This window comes from Paramisgurnus dabryanus, chromosome 10 (assembly GCF_030506205.2).
Source record: "Paramisgurnus dabryanus chromosome 10, PD_genome_1.1, whole genome shotgun sequence".
Taxonomy (NCBI): domain Eukaryota; kingdom Metazoa; phylum Chordata; class Actinopteri; order Cypriniformes; family Cobitidae; genus Paramisgurnus; species Paramisgurnus dabryanus.
In genome coordinates this window covers 28,650,196-28,671,124 of record NC_133346.1, presented here as the reverse complement: position 1 = coordinate 28,671,124, position 20,929 = coordinate 28,650,196, and the positions used below count along the sequence as shown (strand labels likewise).

The 20,929-nt window shown below is 38.9% G+C and overlaps 1 protein-coding gene across 1 annotated transcript in view; it reads right to left on the bottom strand.

Annotated features, from left to right (window-relative positions):
- Positions 1-212: 212 nt before the first annotated feature.
- The window catches only part of tln1 (talin 1), a 76,505-nt gene continuing 55,788 nt past the window's right edge, over positions 213-20,929 (bottom strand). Inside the window, exons 34-56 of the mRNA XM_065240548.1 lie at positions 20,682-20,825; positions 20,331-20,492; positions 20,096-20,236; positions 19,832-20,013; positions 19,588-19,720; positions 18,036-18,137; positions 17,776-17,946; positions 17,399-17,647; positions 17,159-17,278; positions 16,785-16,931; positions 16,503-16,669; positions 15,574-15,757; positions 14,543-14,668; positions 14,315-14,431; positions 14,037-14,222; positions 12,362-12,469; positions 9,938-10,043; positions 8,927-9,051; positions 5,883-6,008; positions 5,343-5,405; positions 4,990-5,172; positions 1,429-1,554; positions 213-1,342 (exon numbers count right to left, since the gene is read on the bottom strand). Of these exons, the coding sequence (XP_065096620.1) occupies positions 1,208-1,342; positions 1,429-1,554; positions 4,990-5,172; positions 5,343-5,405; positions 5,883-6,008; positions 8,927-9,051; positions 9,938-10,043; positions 12,362-12,469; positions 14,037-14,222; positions 14,315-14,431; positions 14,543-14,668; positions 15,574-15,757; positions 16,503-16,669; positions 16,785-16,931; positions 17,159-17,278; positions 17,399-17,647; positions 17,776-17,946; positions 18,036-18,137; positions 19,588-19,720; positions 19,832-20,013; positions 20,096-20,236; positions 20,331-20,492; positions 20,682-20,825 (3,303 nt within the window). The 3' untranslated portion in view covers positions 213-1,207. The remainder of the gene's footprint in view (positions 1,343-1,428; positions 1,555-4,989; positions 5,173-5,342; positions 5,406-5,882; positions 6,009-8,926; positions 9,052-9,937; positions 10,044-12,361; positions 12,470-14,036; positions 14,223-14,314; positions 14,432-14,542; positions 14,669-15,573; positions 15,758-16,502; positions 16,670-16,784; positions 16,932-17,158; positions 17,279-17,398; positions 17,648-17,775; positions 17,947-18,035; positions 18,138-19,587; positions 19,721-19,831; positions 20,014-20,095; positions 20,237-20,330; positions 20,493-20,681; positions 20,826-20,929) is intronic.

The window sequence follows — 20,929 nt, the reverse complement described above, 5'->3', positions numbered from 1 at the left end:
CATAAAAATAAAACAAAATACTTTAAAGGAACTTTCATAAAGTAAAATCACGTCCTTCCACTAGATAAAATAGTCCCTGATCGACTGTGAACAGTAACAGAAGGTGTCACGCATGTTTATATTGCTAAGGGTGCTGTGCAGTGATACACAGAATCATTGGGTACACAAGTTATATATGTGTTTTATCATAAATAAACCACAGATACAGAAAATCTTTGGAAAACAGTGAATTTATAAGATTTGTTAAACATATGACAAAGTGTGCTTGCATATTTAATGTGAAAAAATTGTTAAATGTTAAATACACAATCATAAAATATAATGGGACATTTTTAGAAAGAGCACTGTTATGAATAAAACCTCAAAAACTGTATGTGTTTGAATCACAAATAACAGTCTCTCAATAATCTATTATTCTTATATTATTAAGTAGCCAATTCTGCACTTACAGATATTTGTTTGCTGAAATCTAATATCTTCTACAGCTTGATGGGAATTATATTATATTACAGTAAATTGCAACAAAAAAGAGAAAAAAAAAACAGTATGGAAATATGGCTTTTATGCTTTATAAAATATAAAATTTTGACAGAAATGCCAGTAGACCAAAACGTTAGCACAAAATTTGACAAACACTGTAATAACACATTTAATATGAAATACCATCTGTAACAATAGCTTTATTATTCTTTTCTTTAAAAAAAATGATATGTTTACTCTCAATGAATTGCTTCAACGCCAGAATGAATCATTGCACCAACTGCCTCAGATTGCCACAGAAAGTCCATGTCTATCAGAAGAGCAGATCGATGGCCTATACATCCTCAACAAATATAAATCATGTCGCTTTTGGAAAGCTTATCATTCATCACAAACACTATTTGGCCCCGGCCGTGAGCGAGTGCGCTTTGAAACACACAATGCTTCTAATCTAATCTAATCTAGTCCAGACAAAAATAATACAGATATATTAGAAGCAATTAAACGTGACTTGCATATGTGGCACATTATAACAAAACCCAAAAAATAAAGCTAATTTAAAAGGTGGCAATGCTCTTAAGTGACAAAAAAAAATTAACAAACACTTAAAATAGACATCCTGATAAGATTTCACTTTATACTCATTGCATATCTTTGATTACTTTGCTCAAGCTCATAATGTTATCTATCTAGCTAGAAGAAATAATGTTTTAGTCTCTGTTGCGTCTCACTGCTCATGTCCGTCCTCTCGGAGCTCTGACGGCATGAATTTGTACTGCTGCTGTCGGATCATGGCCAGCTTCTTTCTGGCCTCTTCCAGCTCTTTCTCCTTCCTGAGCATCTCCTCCTGGGCTGCAATGATCTGAGCGGACACACACATGCAGGTGAACACACGTAAGACACGTACAGGATCCATTGAAATTCATACTGCATGCGTGTTTTGTTTACCTGAGCGATGCCGCCCACCATCTTACTCTTCACCATTACGGTCTGATCGTCCTGAGCGTCAAACGCAGCCTTCTGTGCTGCCTTCACCAGATTATCTGACGCTCTCTTCACAGCATTACCAGCGACCTGCGAGGAAACAAATCGCATGTCAGCATGGTATAACAGAAAACGCAGCCTGCCATTACTGTCAAACGGTTGCTTTGAAACTTTCTTATGGTTACAATCACGACAAATATGTGGTAGAAACAAACTGAAATTTTAAAATGAATTTGTCTCATTATGAGTGCAAATGTTTATGAATATCCCAAACGGCCAGTGTCTATAAATCTTTAGCATGAGCTGAGAGTGAGGTCAAGTGGTCTCTGAAGTACAGACAGTGCTTGTGTTTGGATTCGGTGGATGTCTTTAAAAGGAAATGCAGCTGTGGAAGACAAACACATCCTAAGTGCTTCTCTGGCTGACGTTACAGGAATATTTGATGTTTTATGCCTTTTGAGGCATTGTGCCTGGCTGAAGAGTCGGGTAGGTTAGTTAGGAGTGTGTGATTTATGACCCATACCATACACACAAAACAACTACTGCACTGCTGCTACATCGAAGTATAAAGATAAAACTTAAACAATGCTGAAAATTATCCAAACTAGTGACGCGCAGGTCGTCTCATAACCCGTGGGAAGCATTCTGTCTTCAAATGGAAAAGTACGAAATAAAACGTGTGCATCACTTTCAGGTCAGTTCACAAGCCTGTGTAAATGTATAGCTGGCTGCTGACACAACTAACTCATCTGCGTAATTTAAATATCGATTTATATCATGTAACTTCAGTTGTTTAAATGAAATTGTGCTGCTTTTCGTTTTGAAGCATGGAAAAGATATCTATGCTACAGACATCTGTTGTTTTGTATATGCTAATAAGTTATAACTACACTTAATTATTATTTGCATTAACAAAACCTACTTAGCTGAATGCTTGAGTGTTAAATCAATTAAACACCTGTATTCATTGAGAACATAACCATACATACCAACTTTTGCTTTTGTTAAAGAGTCACACAGATCCAAAATAGAAACTGACCTGTATTACAGTGTGTCATGTAGCCGTCCATCAATATAAACAATGTGCAAAGTAGTTGAACCAAAAAGTGCACGATTAATAAAGTTATTGGCTTTTAAAGTAGGGAGTCGACTCTGAATTGCTTATACGAGTCGTCATATGGATTGACTTTATCCACGTCACACTTTACAACACTTTGCGTAATAATCTCCGCCCACAGCCTTGCCCGCGGGAGAAACGAAAACTATAACCTGCCCACAGCTAGTTAGTGTGTAAACATCGTATCACACTGTTTTTTCAGTTTGTGTTGTTTTCACTACCAAAGGATGAAGATATATGAAGAATCTGTGGTTAAAATTACTTTTTCAAGGAGGGATAAACTAAACGTTTGGCTGTGAAGAATCAGTGGTTAAAATTAATTTTTAACAGAGGGATTTACTAGACGTTTGGAAATGAAAGATGGTTCAGTACCCACTTTATTTGGAACAACATGCGTCTCCTAACCACAACCAGTAAATATGATTATAGCTACATACTTTCTTAAATGAGTGTAAAAATGTTAATGTCTGACGTCGTTTTTATTGCTTGGATTAATGATGTTAATGCTCACTTACGGTTTTGCTATGACCCAGTTAGCTTACATAAATGCTTAAATGAGTGTACAATGTTAGTTTCTATTGTCGTTTTTATTGCTTGGATTAATGATGAATTATGTCGTTGTTTAAACTCTTAATATACTGTCAGAAAGTCACGTTAGCAAGCGGCTAGCGCATGTGCACTTACGGTTTAGCTATGACCCAGTTAGCTTACATAAATGCTTAAATGAGTGTAAAAACTTTAGTTTCTGTCATTGTTTTTATTGCTTGAATTAATGATGAATGATGTATATTGATGTCGAAAATGTCTTCTCAGTATATCATGTTGCACTATTGTTGGTCTGTACCAGTGATATGTGGTCTGTGCAGAGGCTCTGTCAGTTGACCAATCAGAGCAGAGTTGGCTACTAGAAGGTGGGGTTTAGGCAGACTGAGTCGTTGAGCGGCTTCACACGAATTGTTTGGAGATCTCTGAGAAATGGGGGAATTTTAAATTTATATTTTGAGAAAATTACAGTGTTTTTTGACCTTGCAAGCATTGAAACCTGTTGTGCGGGACTTTTAAACAGTGATAGGACGCTTAAAATTGTAATTTTACTGGCACTTTAATAGACATCTGCTGTTTTCTTAAAGCTGACTTTTAATTTACTTACAAGAAAGGCATTTTTGTTTGAATTATTTATCACTAAAGCATTCAGTAAAGCAAGTTTTGTTTATCTCAAATAATAAATAAGTGTAGTTAGTAGCATATACAAAAACAACGGATGTATTTAGCATGGATATCTTTATCAAGCTTCAAAACGCAACGCAGCGCAATGTGATTAAACATTTAAGTTACATGAAAATGGTACATTGTTATACTATTTAAATCACGCAGAGTTAGTTAGTTAGTTATGTAAGCAGCCAAAGCTATACATTTCCACAGGCTTGTGAACTGACCTGAAAGTGATGCAAGGGTTTCATTTTGGACTTTTCTTTTACATTGGAAGACAGAATACGGTGTTGTCTCGGGAATAGCGGTCCATCAATTGTGGCATGATATCAAAGCATCGCGAGAGCAGACTGCTCCGCATGCTCTCGCTGTACTTTTATGTTTTTTGCGGATCGATCTGCAGTTAGGTGGTCGGGGCACAGCAGATGCCTGAACATTATCAAACGCAGGTACAGATCAATCAAAATGATCAATCAATTCCAGTCCTCGCGACCCTTTTCTTTAAAAAGAACAGCAGATTTTAATAGTTCCGCCCAAACAGATGAGTCCAGCGGCTCTTCAGATGTTCACGCATCGAGCTGGTCCTGCTGTGATGTGTCAACGAAACCTTACAGAGTTTACAAACCAGCCTTTTATTACCAGCTAATCTTAAGTACTCCCATACTTTCGACCCCTTCAGCATTTGATAACTTTTCCTATTATTTGGAAACTGTTGCTTACTGAGCCCAGTCAGCCCACTGCGAAGACAGCAATAGACATAAGGTTCGTGCCCCCTAGTGGTGTGGAGGATACGGTTGTTATTTTAGCGTGAGAGCAAAATTTAAAAGGTAAAATAATAGTATTGACTATAAATAATGATGTCGACTAATTATCAGCATCGACTCATTCGATTGTGTCGACCAATCGCAACAGCTCTTGTGTACTAGCTACAAACGTAAAAATTAAAAAGTGTGTCACAATCTCTACAAGTTTACATCCACTTCCGTGTGACATGACGTGAAGCGGTCGCTCTAGCAAGCTCCTGTAATGTGTGATGCACAATGATTTTCCAATCTTGTAGTGTGAGCATGTTTAAGATCTGAAAAAAAAATGATCTGACAAGATTCTCCTTAAGTGTGGGTCTGCAACTAGATTTTAACAATCCTGTAGTGTGAGCCCACCATGGGGTATATGAAAGCAGATAAACCCTTCACACAAACCTGCAGTCTCTTCATGGTCTGGGAGTCCTGGTCAGCTTTGACCTTACAGGCCACCAGCAGTTGTGCGGTGGACGCCGCCACCTGTTTGGCTGAAGAAATGAGCTTCTCTTCGCTGGCGTGACCCTGAACCGCAGAGTTGGCGGCTTCACATAGGTTATTCGTCGCTGCAGCCACCATACGAGCCTAAAGCACAGCAGACATACAGTGAATTACTGTATAAAAACAATCACACCATCCATAGAGTCCTACCTGTACCCTGAAACCTCATACATCTCAAAAATTTAAAAAGTTCAAGATATTTGTCATCTTACAATGTTCCTACAGTAACTGTGACAGATGTAAAACAGACTTACAGCTGAAATGAGACCCTGAGACCACTGTCCATCATCTACTGCATTCGCTGGACTCGCCCCAACCTGAGAGAGGGAAAATGGATTTGGCTTTCAATTGGCTTTGGCAGTGCTGACACTCCCATTAGAAGAACGAATAAATAAGATCAGAATAGTGATGAGAAGTCTGATTCTTTCCTGTGAACTGGTTCTTTCAGACAGTTCGTTATAATAGTCAATAATCAGTTCCACAAAAAGTTTACCAGTTCCTTTACGTCATTCGTTCAGTGCACTGTTGGAGTAACTAGAGAGCTGCTCAGAAGCGCCGGCTTAAATGGACTCTTATCGAGTGACTGTCAAGCACATGTTAATTTTGTTTGTGGATCATTGTTGACCCGACACACAAACGGTTTCAAATGATTGTGTCCGATATGGTGTACTGATTTAACCAGTTTACTTGAAAGAATGATTCGCTTGTAAATGGCCATAAAGTAGCCAGTATTTCTCTCTGAGCAGTGTTGTGTATTTGTGTGTGGTGTGCATGTGTTGTGTGTTTATCTTTACCTTGCCCTGAGCCACGAGTTCTCTCTGAGCAGCAGATGCAGCTTTCACCAGAGCGCTTGTGGCGGCAGCAATGGATTTGGCTGCTTCCAGAATCTGTTCTTCAAAGTTAAGACTCTCATCAGCTTCCTGTGAAACACACAGAACCGACAGTCATTGTCATGCATATCTGAACATTGGTATGTGTAAAAGTTTATCTTCTGCATGCTGACGAAACACACGACATTCATAATGACCTGGGTTACCTTCAATCCAAATCCAAACTGGCCGATGCAAACAGAAAGAGTAGGAAATAAATGGCATTTAAAGATGATCACAAATCTTTCTATTTCCAAACATTACTTTCTGAGATACACTATATTATATTCTTATAAAATGGATCAGTACAGATCAAGGTTTTGAATTATCTTTAGTTGGGGCATTTGTAGGACATTTTTCTATCAAATGCTATAAAATAATTTACGCATTACAAGTAGCGTGCATTATGTAAAAATATTACTTTTCTGAAGTAATGGGCTAAGTAACGCATTCGTTTATAAATGTACACATTAATATTTGAGATATTTAAAAAAAAGTAATGCGAGTTACTTTTCAGTTTAATTAATTTGATTTCATTAAAATAATGTACTGAATTAAACTGAACGTAGTTACGTGAAGACTCATATAAAGACACATAAAAACACCTGCAAGGCCTGAAAGAGACCAAGTCTATATGGCCATCAGGACTTGCATTGCCAGATATTTTTAAAAGTTTGATATCCTGAAAAGTCCAACCTTCAACTCCAGCAATGCATACATATACACATATATATATATATATATATATATATATACATATATATATATACATATATATATATATATATATATACATATATATATATATATATATATATATATATATATATATATATATATATATATATATATATATATATATAAAAATAAAACTTATATAACTATAAAACTAACGTACATTCCTTTGAATGTTAGTCACGTGGTACTATATCATTTCACGGAAGGATAAAAATGTTAATTTAATACAAATATGCCAATAAAATGTTTCAGAATCATATTCATGTCCAGTTTTTTTCTTATGTGGCAAGTAGCCGTGTTATAAGCGGGATAATGTACAGGCAGCCTGTACTTATCGCGAAATAAGCCCCTTCAGTGTGATACAACACCCTCCGCTTCGTGTCGGGGCCTGATCACACTGTCGGGGCTTATTTCGTGATAACTACCGGCTGCCTGTACATTATCCCTTACATACTACATAATCACATCGAAAGGTCTATGCGAAACTACCCCTCCAGTTGGCTAATTTTCATAGGTCGTTAATTGCCTCAGAAGTAATGCCGATAGTCGATAGTATTGTCTTTTTAAGACCATTTTATGTCAGTGATAATGCAAGAACATCCTTTTTCTAAGAACACAACTTTGATTTTAAGAATATTAAGATAAAAAATGTTAATATAAAATTGGTGTAAGAAAAAAAATTCTAAATATTTAAAACATAAATAAATATGATAAAATATGCATTTCAATTTTAAACAGCTTATAGATTTGTTCAGTATAAATCCCAGTTTCACAGGGTTAATTGCTTTAGACGAGTTTTTACTCTGATCGCATTTTATTATAAGAAAAAAAAACAATCAACAATGCGAGTATGTACACACAGTCACGTTTCTAATATCTACATCTCAGATCTAAACACTAGATCAGGGGTGCCCAACCCTGTTCCTGGAGGGCTACTGTCCTGCAGATTTTAGCTCCAACTCCAATCAAACACAGCTGAAGCAGCAAATCAATGTGTTCAGGGTTGCTTGATAATTACAGACATGTGTGTTGGAGCTGGGTTGGAACTGAAGTCTGCAGGACGGCAGCCCTCGAAGAGCAAGGTTGGGCACCCCTGCACTAGACGTTATGGTCATGTTTTAGATGACTTTTAATTTGTAAAGCTCTTTTCATTGCCTCAGTTTTGGAACAGAGTAGAGATTTTGTTTACGTTAATTTCCTTTCCTCACGCCGGAGAGGCGGGTTGTAACTGAGCTTTAAATCTAATTCCAGTCGAATGTTATCTTTCAAACTGCATGTATGCACCATAAAAACACGAAATTTCAGCTTAGAGTAGCTTTCTCTTCACCTGTCACTGTCCGCTCTCTCTCTCTCTCTCTGTGTTTGTGTGTGTGTGCGCACGCGGAGCTCAGGGTCCGCATGTGAGCGTGCGTGCGTCCACTCTTCCGGAACAGATAGCAGGCAGAAATAACAAGGGCAATCGCGATCGTATAAAATGCTAATGAAATACATTTTTTGCAAACAAACACACATGTAAACACAATGGTATTGTATCGCCTCTAAAAAAAACAAAACTACCGACGTCATGTTCACCTATCGCTCAATAAGTCAATATAGTCATTATCGCGACAGTGTTTACAAGCCTACCCTCCAGTGTTTACAAGTATGGAGAAAGAGGTCCGTTGTTGTATGTGGAATCATAATAATTAATGTCTTTGTGTCAATTTATTGTTTAAAAAAAAAGGTCCGCAAGTGTGCATTTCACATATGGAACGCAGGACTTTCCGACATGTTTACTTAAAATGTAATGTCGCAATGGGGCGTCACACAGCTATTGCAAGATGAGAAGTTGCGGTTTAAAATGTACATTTTTTTTAATTATTTTTAGTGAAAATGGCGATTGTTTTGCTAGATAAGACCCTTGTGCCTCGGTTGGGATCGTTTAGAGCCCTTTGAAGCTGCATTGAAACTGTAAACTGTTGAGGTCCACTAAAGTCCATTATATGAAGAAAAATCCTGGAATGTTTTCCTCAAACTTTTCCTTTAAGAAAATGTATTAAATTTGAAACCAAACTACAGTGATCCCGAACTACATAATCATCAGACATTTTTGAAAAAACAGTAAATCAATTCGGGTTTTCCCTTCAAACACACGTTTGATTGACAGGACCTCCAGTAGATATATAAATGTTTAACAGGTTTATTTAGGACCGAGTGTGTCCTCTGAGGGCTGGGGGTAAATGTCTCCTTACCTTGGGTTTGGCTCGGGGTTTAAGCTGCTCCAGTTTCTTGGCTGCAGCTTCAATGGCAGCTGCAGCTCCTAGCAGCTCATTCTCAGCGATGACGGTGGGGTCCTCGGGGTCCACCCACTCTGTACCTACAGACATTAAACATAGTTATGAATCATTGACAAATCAATGTGCATTTATATATAAAGTCTTAACATTACATTGTAACTAGAAGAATCAGTGAGATGAACGTCAAAGAAACAAAATTATGAACTGCTACAAAATTAAAATGCTACAAAAGTAAATTATTTGGGTTCTGGTGTTAATCGTAGACAGACCCAAGACATTTGTGTGTTTTAAATTTTTATATGAAATCAATTTACTATATTTTGTAATTGTACAGTGCTGCTTCTTTAAGAGAGAGACACACACACACACGCACTCTCTCACTCGCTTTCTCTCTTTTGCTCGCTCACACATAGATCCTCCTCAAGTATCTCTCATCGTGTGTTAAATCAGGATCTGAGTACTATCATCCCAGGCTCTCAGATGACTTTCGCTAATGGAACTCCCTGATTATACCAAATAAATCATGCTTGGATCCTATGCTTATGGTCCAGGTCCAAACAGAGACACCTGAGCTGAGGGACAGGTGAAGAGGGTCAAGCAACATGAGAGAAGCCCTGAATCTTGATATGATAACCCTTAGACTACATGAGTCGAGTTTGCAGACCCCAAACCATTTCTGATTTCTGTTTGTTAAAGGATCACAGTACAGTTTACAATTGTTAAGGAAAATAATCTTGCCTAATTTGTGGTAGTGAACTCATGATGTATAAATATGTTCCTCAGATATTAATAGCTTGCAATGTCTTGCAATGTGCCAGTAGAGGAAAGGCTTGCCTTCCATTACTTGCAAGCTTTAGTAATAAAATTATAGAGATAAAACCATTAATACAACTGTGAAGTAAACAATGTTTTTCATTTTCAGCTTATTTTCCTATGAATGTATGGGACACTGTGCACTGTGTGTACCTTTCATGGCCTCTGCGGCCTGTATGAGCTCCGACACTGAGCCGGCCACACGTTTGGAGTAGTTTGCCAGCTGCTGTTTGAGATCATGCGAGGGTTTATGAATGACCTGTGGACAGAGATTACTATATGAGTGCTGTGAGATGCTCATGAAGAAAGAAGTTGCTGATCTGACAGAAGACACTCATCTACAGTGAGTATAAGAGAGTATGCGAGTGTCCTCGTTGTGTCCTCCGGACTAATGCCACACACCTGTTACACAGAGTCATTGGTTTGGAATAGACGGCTAAGAAAAGACTCGGCCTGAGCAGGAATGCCGGGAATGATGCAGACAATACCAGACACACACACACACAAACGCAAACATATGCCATCTGTCTATATAGATGGAGTTTATAACAATCGTCTTGACTGTCTCATTCTCTATTTTCTAAATTAAAAATTTTTCTGAAAGCTCTTTCACACGGAGTGTTGATACCCAAAAATTGCTAGAGTTGCTAGAGAACTTATCCCTGGAAATGATCCCCTAATGGTAACCAAGTTCATCCGGTGTGAACAAAAGGCAGGAACAATGCAGGAAGGGGTGTGTCACAGTGATGACACATCTGTTATCGTTTAACTCTTTGTCTGGGGGTTATAAATGCAGATCAACATTGAAGACCAGGGAGCTCCTCGCTATCCATGCTGAAGCCGAGATTGTTCTCCAGGTTAAAGGGGCGGTCACACTAGACTCTGAGCATGCAAATATTTTCAGATATTACTGCAAATATGAGCGGGGAGCGCTTTGTCAATAAACTTTATTTGGCTTTGTCCATGTTTTCTTTAAAGTAAAAAAGGTCAAGGAGTGAAACACTAACTAGTCACATATCTCTATGTAATACAAAATTGCAGGTCAGAGGTTACCAGACTATTAGTACACAGCGAAATATCTGCACAGTCTGACAAATTTGCATGTCTATTAATAGAAGTCAAATGGAACAAAAAGTGTAGTGCGACATCATTAAAAAACATAATGCACATTACATGTCACATCCTGAAGTCACAGGTCTTTATGGGATTTGTGTGAACACACGCACAGATTTCAGAAAATCACTGATCAATAAAAATCAAACGACCCTGGTCCAAATCCAAGAACACAGGATCAGTGTATTTTACATAATCTCTGTGTGAAAGAGGCTTATTCATACTTTTAAACCATATATCTATAAATCCAATGCCATCACAACATTGCCAAGAACACAACAACCAAAACGCTAAATGCTTTTCCAAACCATTTAATGTCAATCCATGCAGATCAGACGCACACTGGATCTTTAGTAAATGAACCTATAACAAAACATTAGGACTAATTTTGAGATGTTATTGGCACACGAACTCAGATTGCTTTTTACAGTCCTAATCAAAGAGACACATTACATTTAACTGATGAAGTACATGATAATAAACTCATACCAGTTTTGTACAGACAATAAATAGCAATGCAATACATACTGCTTTAAGATGCTTTTCAGAACAAACTCACATGCACAATCATGTTTTACTTACCGGCTGTCACAGTAAACGCACACAGACACAATGAAGGATGAAAACATTGACAATTAATTTCTCAAATTAGCATAAAAATAATCAGCTATGTGCTTTTCATAAAACTCTGATCTGAATATGTAATTTGCAGCTGCTAACCAAAACCCTGTTGAGATGAGTGACAATGACCATCTGACTGGACATAATACTGCTTTCATATTTACTAATAGCCATGCCAAAAATAAATTGACATGAAATATTGATCTACATTAAAATCAGAGCTGTTCTTGTGCATTGGCATGTTGTAAGAAGCTTACTGGGATTAAAAAAAAAAAATAATAATTATCTCAGGCTCTGTGAATTCATAGTTAATATCACTTTATGTGAGATAAAGAGATTTATCCAGGAAAATACTCACTTTGTTTAATTTGAGAAAACATCATATAACTTGAGTTTATTACACAAACAAACAATATAAGGCTAATTTTTTTTTAGCTTACTTTAAAAAGACAGAAGAAAATATATTATATAAGCTCTCTAATATGTGGAACAAGAGGGCCAATTATACAGTGTTTATATAGTTATTCAGAAATATTTGACCAATAAATTCAACGATTGACCAAAAAGAAGCAAAGATTCTATATAGATACCATTTAAAATAAATCTGTAATATTCAATTTAGTGACAGCTGCAACCCAATTCAGAGGCTGGATCGACTTAAAATAAGATGTCTAACCTAGTGAGGATTTCCTATTTGCATCCCTCGTGCAACAGGAGCCTTTGGAGGATGCAGCCTCTGAACTGGGATGCATCTACTATGGCTGAAACACTTCACATGACCTATGCATGGCCCATCGTGAGCTCTAGGTGAGTGTATGCGTGTATTCATTGGTTTAAACTCACCACTAACACGTGCTCCAACAGACCCAAGTAACCAGTGGCACACTCAGAGCCGAAGCGCAGGGCTCGGCTGCGGACATCACGGTTCACCTCTGGATGGAATGCGGCTTGCTGTAAAACACATGAGAATTATGTAACACTAAATATAAAAAAAAGATTTTAATTTAAATTAATGTGGAAATGAAAACAAATACTACAGATTCACTAATCATTCTGACTTCAGCTTTGTAAAATTAGGCGAAATTAAAACAAACACTCAACAAAACAAACACGCCAGACAAGCTGAATAAAAGTGCTTTTTCACTCTCTGACAGTAGATGGTGAATTTTCTCAAGACAGTTCCTTTCAGAGACACCTTCACATGTGCCTGAAACAGATCGACTGACGTAAAACAAAAAAAAAACGCCCAATTGCAGATTGTGTGATAGGGAGGAAAAATGGTCTGGTTTATGGGAACTTAATCTCTAACAAATATTTCAGACACTAGGGTGTAGCGGGGCACAACCTAACACTTTTTGGCTCTATCATTTCAAAAATATTTAAGTGAATCTTTTTTTTAGACAATCAACACACACACACACACATCTCTGCTAAAAATGAACACTCAAAGTTTGTTTGTTGGACCTACCGTTATTGTACAATTACACCGAAAGTGACAGGAGTGCAAACGTTACAACTTACCTCATAGGTGGGGTTAATAACAACCAGAGGGTTTGTTGTAACACCTACTAAAAAATTTAGTTTAAACACAAATAATTCAATGTCACATTGTATCCTTTCATGTTTCTGAACTTGAGCAGAGTTGTGTGCACTAGAGGACCCAGGACTGTACCTTTCCAGGTCTATATTTTAAATGGTCAGTCAGGTCCGGGTCAGTCCCAGTTTAATTACTTCAGGTCCTGGGTCTGATTAACATTGTGTTTAAATCCCGAGTTGATCGGAGAATGTGATCATAGTAAGTCAGTGCTAACACGCTAAAGCTCATTTGCAGTTTCAAGCTCGCCTCCGGTTTCTATGGCAACTGGCTCTTGTTTTGGAAGACACGACCACACACTGTACTTTCTTTCTCCCATTTTTATAATATTAGGCACTTTTACTGCTACTGCTCTATCTAATAGAAAGTAAAGAAAGCTACATAAAATATTATAACACCGGTCACATTTATAATCTCTAGACATATTTATAATCTCTAGACCTGCACTGTCTATCATTAATATACTATAGATATTAGTGTATTCGATACAGTTTGATAAAAGGGGTCATTTAAGTATTGTTTCATGTATCAGTGCAAATAACAGTAAAGTGTTTATGTGGTGCTTTGACAAACATTGTCAGCTTTGTTCATGGCAAAGAGAGTTTGGGGTGCTGGGATATATGAAATATAATGTGAAATTAAGATAAAAATACAATGAATCAAAGTATTGTGTTGTATCACGCATAACAAGTTGTTTGTCAAACGTATAGTAGACCATTTTTGGTCGGGGGGTACTGTAATAACAGCCTTTATCACTGGCTACCACCACAAGTATATTTCAGATCTATGGTTAAAACTGAATGCTTAACTAATAATAGCAGTATTGCACAAATAAAAAACTATTCTCCTCAAATCACGTAGCTTACGTCATATTATTCTAGACACTGTCATGTCATCGCACTCAAGGTATGTGGCTCATCTCACCTTACAAGAGTGAAGCATATCAGCCACAGCCCGTCTGCTCAGGTTGGCAGTGGCGATCACATCCTCCTGGCGGCAGGAGTTCCCAGCAGCCACTGCTTTCGCCGTGGCCTGTGTGATGCCTTTGGTCATACGGATGAAGTCCTCTGGAGATGCAGTCTTCGGTGGAGGATCAGGACTGCTGAACACCTGATTGAAAGCACAAGTCACAATAATTACAAATACATGCTACTGTAACATAGTCATTTAAATTTTTTGGACCACTATGTTGAGTCTCTTACAGCCAGTTCCTGTTTAATGTGCTCTATGGTGGCCTCCAGAGCTCGCGTTCCTTTGGTAGCTTCGTCCTCTACGGCCTTCACCGTCTTCAGCAGAGACGTCACATTTGTCACCATCACCTACGGGCACACATACATCCGTTACATCCCTAAAAACTCTTGTAACATTCATATGCCAGAGTTCAAAATGAAGTGTTTCATTGGTGTGTGTGTGTGTATATATAAGTGTACCTTAGCAGAGCTCTTGAGTTGTAACATGGCCGGATCATCATGAGGTTTACCAGCAGCTGCTTTAGTGGCACTGATTAGATCACCCAGAGCCTTTGCCACGTCTTTTACAGCATTGATCAAAACCACCTTACAGAGACAACACACAATTTACATATCTCACATTACACACGCTCACAAACATTAAAAAAATAAGATAAAATAAATATTTGGCCAAAATATGTTTCAAATATATGCGGAATACATTTTGTAAATTAGGTAAAGCTTAATTAAATAAGTTTAAGGGATGCTCAGATCGATTGGCCGATAATGCTGGCTATGCTTCTCAATGAATTACGGCGAAATGCCACCACATCCAAAAGCCAGGGGGCGCTCTCGTGCAGAAACTTAAAATGCGCTGTAGACGAAGAACAATACACACACAGCTATGATGACACGCAGCTCCAGGAAATGTCTTAATGATATATTTATATTGCTGTTCTTCAAACCTTTTCAGGTATTTTCATGATAATAAAGAATATGTTTAATAATTATGTTTGATGAGTGTTGCTTTTTCAAATGCGACTCAAACTAACAATGATTTTAGATCGATAAGGACTTACTGATTAAAAGTCGTAGTACATGAAATAGCTGTGAATAAGATCGGCTCTCCGATTCAGAATAGTGATCGGCCACGTATTTTTAGTGGAGATCGGCATTGATCGGAGCATCACTAATAAGTTTTAACCTTCATATATTAACATGTATTTCAAAATGTTTTTCAGGGACAAAAACATTACTGAATTTTACAAAATATATGTTTTCTGACCAAAATATAAAAATTGCACTATACACAAATACTTGTACAATGTTGTGTTTTATCAAGTGTGATTACTTGACAAAAAAGGTGATGGTGTAATAAGATATTGCTTTGATGGCTAAACACATAGCTTTAGAATATAAGATGAATTATTAAGTGTTGTTATAGGAACAGCACAGTGTTAAATGCTGGATTTAGTGTAAAATATTTCATGTTTAAATGAAGGTGACAGTACCTGCGTCTCAGGGTCTTCAGAACCCAGACTCGCTGCTCCCAGTTTGACCACATCAGCCAGTTTAGTGATGGTGTTGACCGAGGACTGAGCAGCCTGGGCCAGTCTTTCTTGACTCGCTCCAGCTCCAGACACCAACAGCTTAGTGTCCTCCACCAGAACTTTAGCCGTCTTCAAGATGTGCTCTCTAAAACGCCACAGAGAAACAAATACAAATATTAAAAACAAAAATTTGTGGCCTGTAGTCTACACGTGTAAGCTGTCTGCCCACTGTTTGCGTATGCATAATTATTGACATTTAAAATGTCTTTAGTGATGGACCGATATATTGCAGTGGGTGAAAAATCTTTCTATAATCAGGCAATAAATCCATATCTTCCTTAAATTTGTTGTTCCAAATGAATAGACGCTCGGATGTAAATCCAAAGTCTGGCAAACAGTAAAACGGAAAATCATCATTTGCTCACTACCGCGAGTTGTCAGATCCGCAGTACAGAAGTCTTGTGAATATATTTTACTTAAGTACTTAAAAAGGGTATATATAAAAATATTATGTATTTTTTTGCATTTATCAAATATTCATTATGGATTCAAAGCTTTATTGAATATGAATGTAGTCCTCACATCCAATATCACTTGCAACCAACTAAAGTTGCAAATCATAGTTGTAACTAAAGCCTACATTGCATTAAAAAAAGGTTATGTGCCAACTTCCTGTTGTTACATAAAACACACAGGAAGGAAAAGTTATTTTGTAAAGCGACGTCAGGAAGTTTTTCTTAAGATTACAACTATCTATTGCAATTATAGAAAGAACAGAACACATAAGAAGTGAGAGGAAATTATATTATTAGGTCATTATAATGGCCCCTACACGACTTGGAGGTAATAAATGAATTCTTATAAGGTAAAGGACCGGTGTATACGAGCACCTGTGATCTGCAAACGTCTCGGCGTTCTCTCGGTTGAGAGTTCCTGCTGTGGCAAACATGATGGTGGTGTCCAGATCAGCGATGATGCCCGACACAGCGCTGGCAGCTGTGATGCAGGCCTGAGTACCACGATTACCTGCCTGAAGAGCTGCCAACACGTGAGACACCTGAGAGACAAGAATACAGACATCCATATATGAAACAAAGGTAGAATTTTACCTAAAAGTATAAAGACATTTCCTCTAACATGAAAAATATTAACAAAATAATGTTGCAGGGCACCTTCTCAGAGACTTTGCGTGCGCTGTCGATGAGCTCTTTCTTGGTGAAGGAGTCGTTGGGGCTGCACTGCAGAGCTCCGGCTTTACTCACCAAACCAGTACAGCTGAAGCCCAACTCTGTTACCTGTTTCTTGATGTGAGAGCCGATCTGGACAAAACACAACACAAATAATAAATGTCACCACATCGCAAATAACTGAGATCATTGAATTCTAAATGCATTTTTAGATTTGTTTATTTGTGTTTTTTTAGGCATTTACAGGAAGATGGTCAGAAAGAATTCATTACAACTTTAATATTCTTAATGTCATGTTAAATTCACAAAAAATAATTTTTGGGTTGAGAGAGAAAATAGAGGACAGTACATCCGGTTACCTCATCATTCTCGGCAGTCATGGCTGCACATTTGGCCTCTGATGCAAGGTCCCCAAACTCTGAGGTCAGCTGATTGGCCAAACCACCCAATTCATCAGGATTTGTGTTGGATTTGGTAACCTGGTATAACACATTTGGATAGCATACTGTAAATATATGTTGCAATTCGACTGCACAGAGCCAATTATGACCGATATGTCATTATTACTGAACCTAATATTTTGTAGTTCCAGTCTTTACCATTTCCTGAACGGTGACAGCAATGGCTTTGGCCGTCTTCACCATCGTGGTCTGGTAATCTACAAACGTCCCTTCTGGTTCTAAACCTGGACCATCTTCCATTTTGTTGATGGCTTGAGTGATGGAGTTGACCATGCCGCCCACGGCTCCTGCCGCGCTGGCTGCCTCCGATAGAGTCGCGCCCAGATCATCCACAGCCTCCTTCATCATCTGAACTGACTCTTCCAGAGCCTCCTGTGTATGAGCCGCCTGCAGACACAATAAAAACACAGTACTGTGAGCCTGGAGGTCATCGTGTGTGGACGAATACACTGAAATAAACACTCCCATCACATAATAATCCACAACATGGACATCTTCATTTGGTATGGTCTCACCTTGGGGTTTCCTCCAGCCTCTTTGGCAGTATAGAGCATCTGCAGGGCAGACTCGGTCAGGGTCTTGGTCTGATCCAGCACACTCATCTGCTGCTGGCTGTTTAAGATCTTAGATGCTGTACCGATTGCAGCCATGATCAATGGCTCAAAGTAGCTGACCATCTGAGACACCTGTGAGACAACAGCACATGTTCAGCATCAGGAAAATATCTAGAGAGACCTCTGAACTGAAGGGCTGAATATTGGCTGAGTGGTTTCACCTTATGACCCAGCTGAGAGGCATCAGAGCGGGCTGCGACGGCTACTGGATCAATCAGGTTACTGATCTCATGTACGGATGCTGCCATCTGCTCATGCAGAGCCTGCAAAACAACAGAATATTACAATTACACTTCAGATAGACAGACATACTGCACCGAGGTCATCTGTTGGTACTGGGAAAAAAATCTGGACAGTTTAAACATCTTCGGAGCGCACTTAGGGCTTGTGCCACTGAATTTTACATCCAGTCGCACATGTGCGACCAGTAAATTTGACCTTTTAAATTTGACACTGGCACTCAGATTATACTTTACCGGACACTACACTTTATGATTCGTACTCGAGTATGCTTATGTCATGAAACGATGTGATTGTTTTGAAGAAACATATTTGTGATGGAGTTCATAGTTATGAGTTTATGGCTTATTAAGTGTGTTTGAAATCATGCGTGCTTGCACAGATTGATTGGCGTATGACAATAAAGCAACATGTGAGCGATTGCAGAGCATTCGGCTCCTAATATGCTTTAAAATCTCTCTTACGGTTATTTAAAGGTATAGCGGAAGATTTCCGTTTTCCGGGTGGATCATCAAGACTATTGGTCATCCCAGATGTCAATCATTCTGATTATATGTTGACGTATAACCGTCGTACATGCTCGCCTCTAGGTTCGCCTGCTGCACATGCGGACTTTCACGTGTATGTGTGTTGTGCTAAGGTTTCAACCATTCATTGAAGCTCGCGTTCTCGCTGCGTTTTTTTTTTTAAAATGTCTGAGGGTCGCAAGAGAAAAAGTGTCTACGAATTGTATGACAAGAAGAGAAAGGACTATAAAGAAAGAAACAAGACCAGAATGGGAGACTATTTCACACGCTGGCGTGAGCTAAAGGACAGGTTGGGCTTCCCACGCGAAGTTTCTACTGGAAAGGTACATTTTGTCATGCTATTTGGAAAAAAATCCATTTAAAATCACTGCTAGTTAAAGTTGATGTAAGTTATGATTAGCGATGCTAGCCCTGGCACAAGTCACGAACCAGACAGACATGGTAAACATGCCGACAGAAACTTGTAAACAGAGCGAAGAGAAGAACTGAGCTCCTGCATGCTCTCTCTCTCTGTCTCGTGCACGCGTTTAACAGGCGTTCCCTCTCGGGAGTGTAGCGTGTGCATTTTTAAAAAAATATTGAGGGACGGTTCTTTTAAATAATTCGGGAAAATCTTCCGCTATACCTTTAATGTCATAAACCAATCGGTTCATGATGTGGGGTCTTTGGGGTGTGGTGATAAGCCGGTGCTTGTATTTGTGCTGCATGTATCTGAATGATTTCCAATGACAGCTGCAGTTTCACACTCCGGTGCGGTTAGCAAATCAAAATCAAAGGGAACCGTGCCAGAGACCACCTCTCCAAAGCATATCGGGGTACGTTTAAGCGTTTACCCTTGTATGGTACGGAGGGATCACACTAGCCAAACGAACCATACTTTGGGGGTCAAACATACTTGCGTACGGTATGGTACATATAGTGGGGGACACATGCTTTGAAGCGTTACCTCATGTGAGATGTCATCTCTAGGTGTGAGCTGTTGGCTGATAGCTGCCAGAGAGGCCTGGTCCACTTCACGCATGCAGTTATTAAGAAGCTCGATAGCATCATCGCACTCCCTCTGTCCTGGAGCTTTTTCCCTGAGAAAATAATAAATAAGACTGATCACTGACAAAAATCGACTTTAAATCATCTCTCATATCTCTTACAGTATGACTCACAAAACAGATGTGTGAAGGTTGTGTAAATACCTCATGTTGGTGATGAGTTTCTTTATAGAGTCCGACACAGTTCTAGAGTGCCCAGCCAACACAGACCATTTGGGCGGGTCTTTGGGGTTGACAGCAAGTGAGCGGGCCGTCTGGATCATGCCTGTTGAACTCTCCAGCATGGTCTTAGCGGCTGCTATGATGGGCTCCATAGCTGCCAGACCCTACAATAACAGACCGCACAACTTCATTAATACAAAAAAGTAAATCATCGCTGTACAGTGTCAAGAGTTGTGAAGGTCGTACCTCTGGGCTGATCTGAGCAGGTACACTGGCAAACTCTGGGTTCGAAGCAAAGGCGGTTAAGTTATCCACAGCCTCAATGAGCGGCCCCGTGGATTCTTTACACTTCTGTCTGTTCTCCTGGTTAAAAGCACCATCGAGCGCCTGATATGAAAGCACAAATATTACGATCACATTTATATCACGTAATTCTTACAGGCACTTTAGATCAAAAACAAACATAAGTGTCTGAACCCACTTTGATGGACTTGACGAGATTGGCGGTGCTGTTTGCCACCTCTTTAGCACTCTGGACGAACTGTCTCTTAGCAACAGGGTTGGATGTTTTAGAGGAGGCGAGTCTGCAGGCGTTACACAGAGCCGAAGTATGTTTGGCAACAATCGTGGCAGCAGAGAGGACCTTGGAAAATAAAGATGCATGTAACATCTCTGAGTGATCTTGGATCAAATGCTACCAAAGCAAATCTGCATGAAAGCAGCTTAAAATAACATGATATACTCACTGATCACTTCAACCGATCAGTAAGTTAAAACAAAACAGCACTAATACTAAGACTGATATCTTCCACAATTGTTATTGAGGTTTTACCTGGGACTGAGTACAGGCCGGATCCACGAGGTTCTGACAAGCCATCTGGATGGACTGTTTGGCTCTGGCAAACTGAGATGGGTCCACGAGACCTTTCTGCCCAGCGTGACTGTTCGGGTCAGAAACACCCACCAGATACGAACCCTACGATTGACAGATTGATCAAATTGTTGAATGAAGCGGTTTCATTTGATTCACTGCCAGCTAGTTTTTGCTTTATACATGTGTATAAAGTTTTATAAATGTTA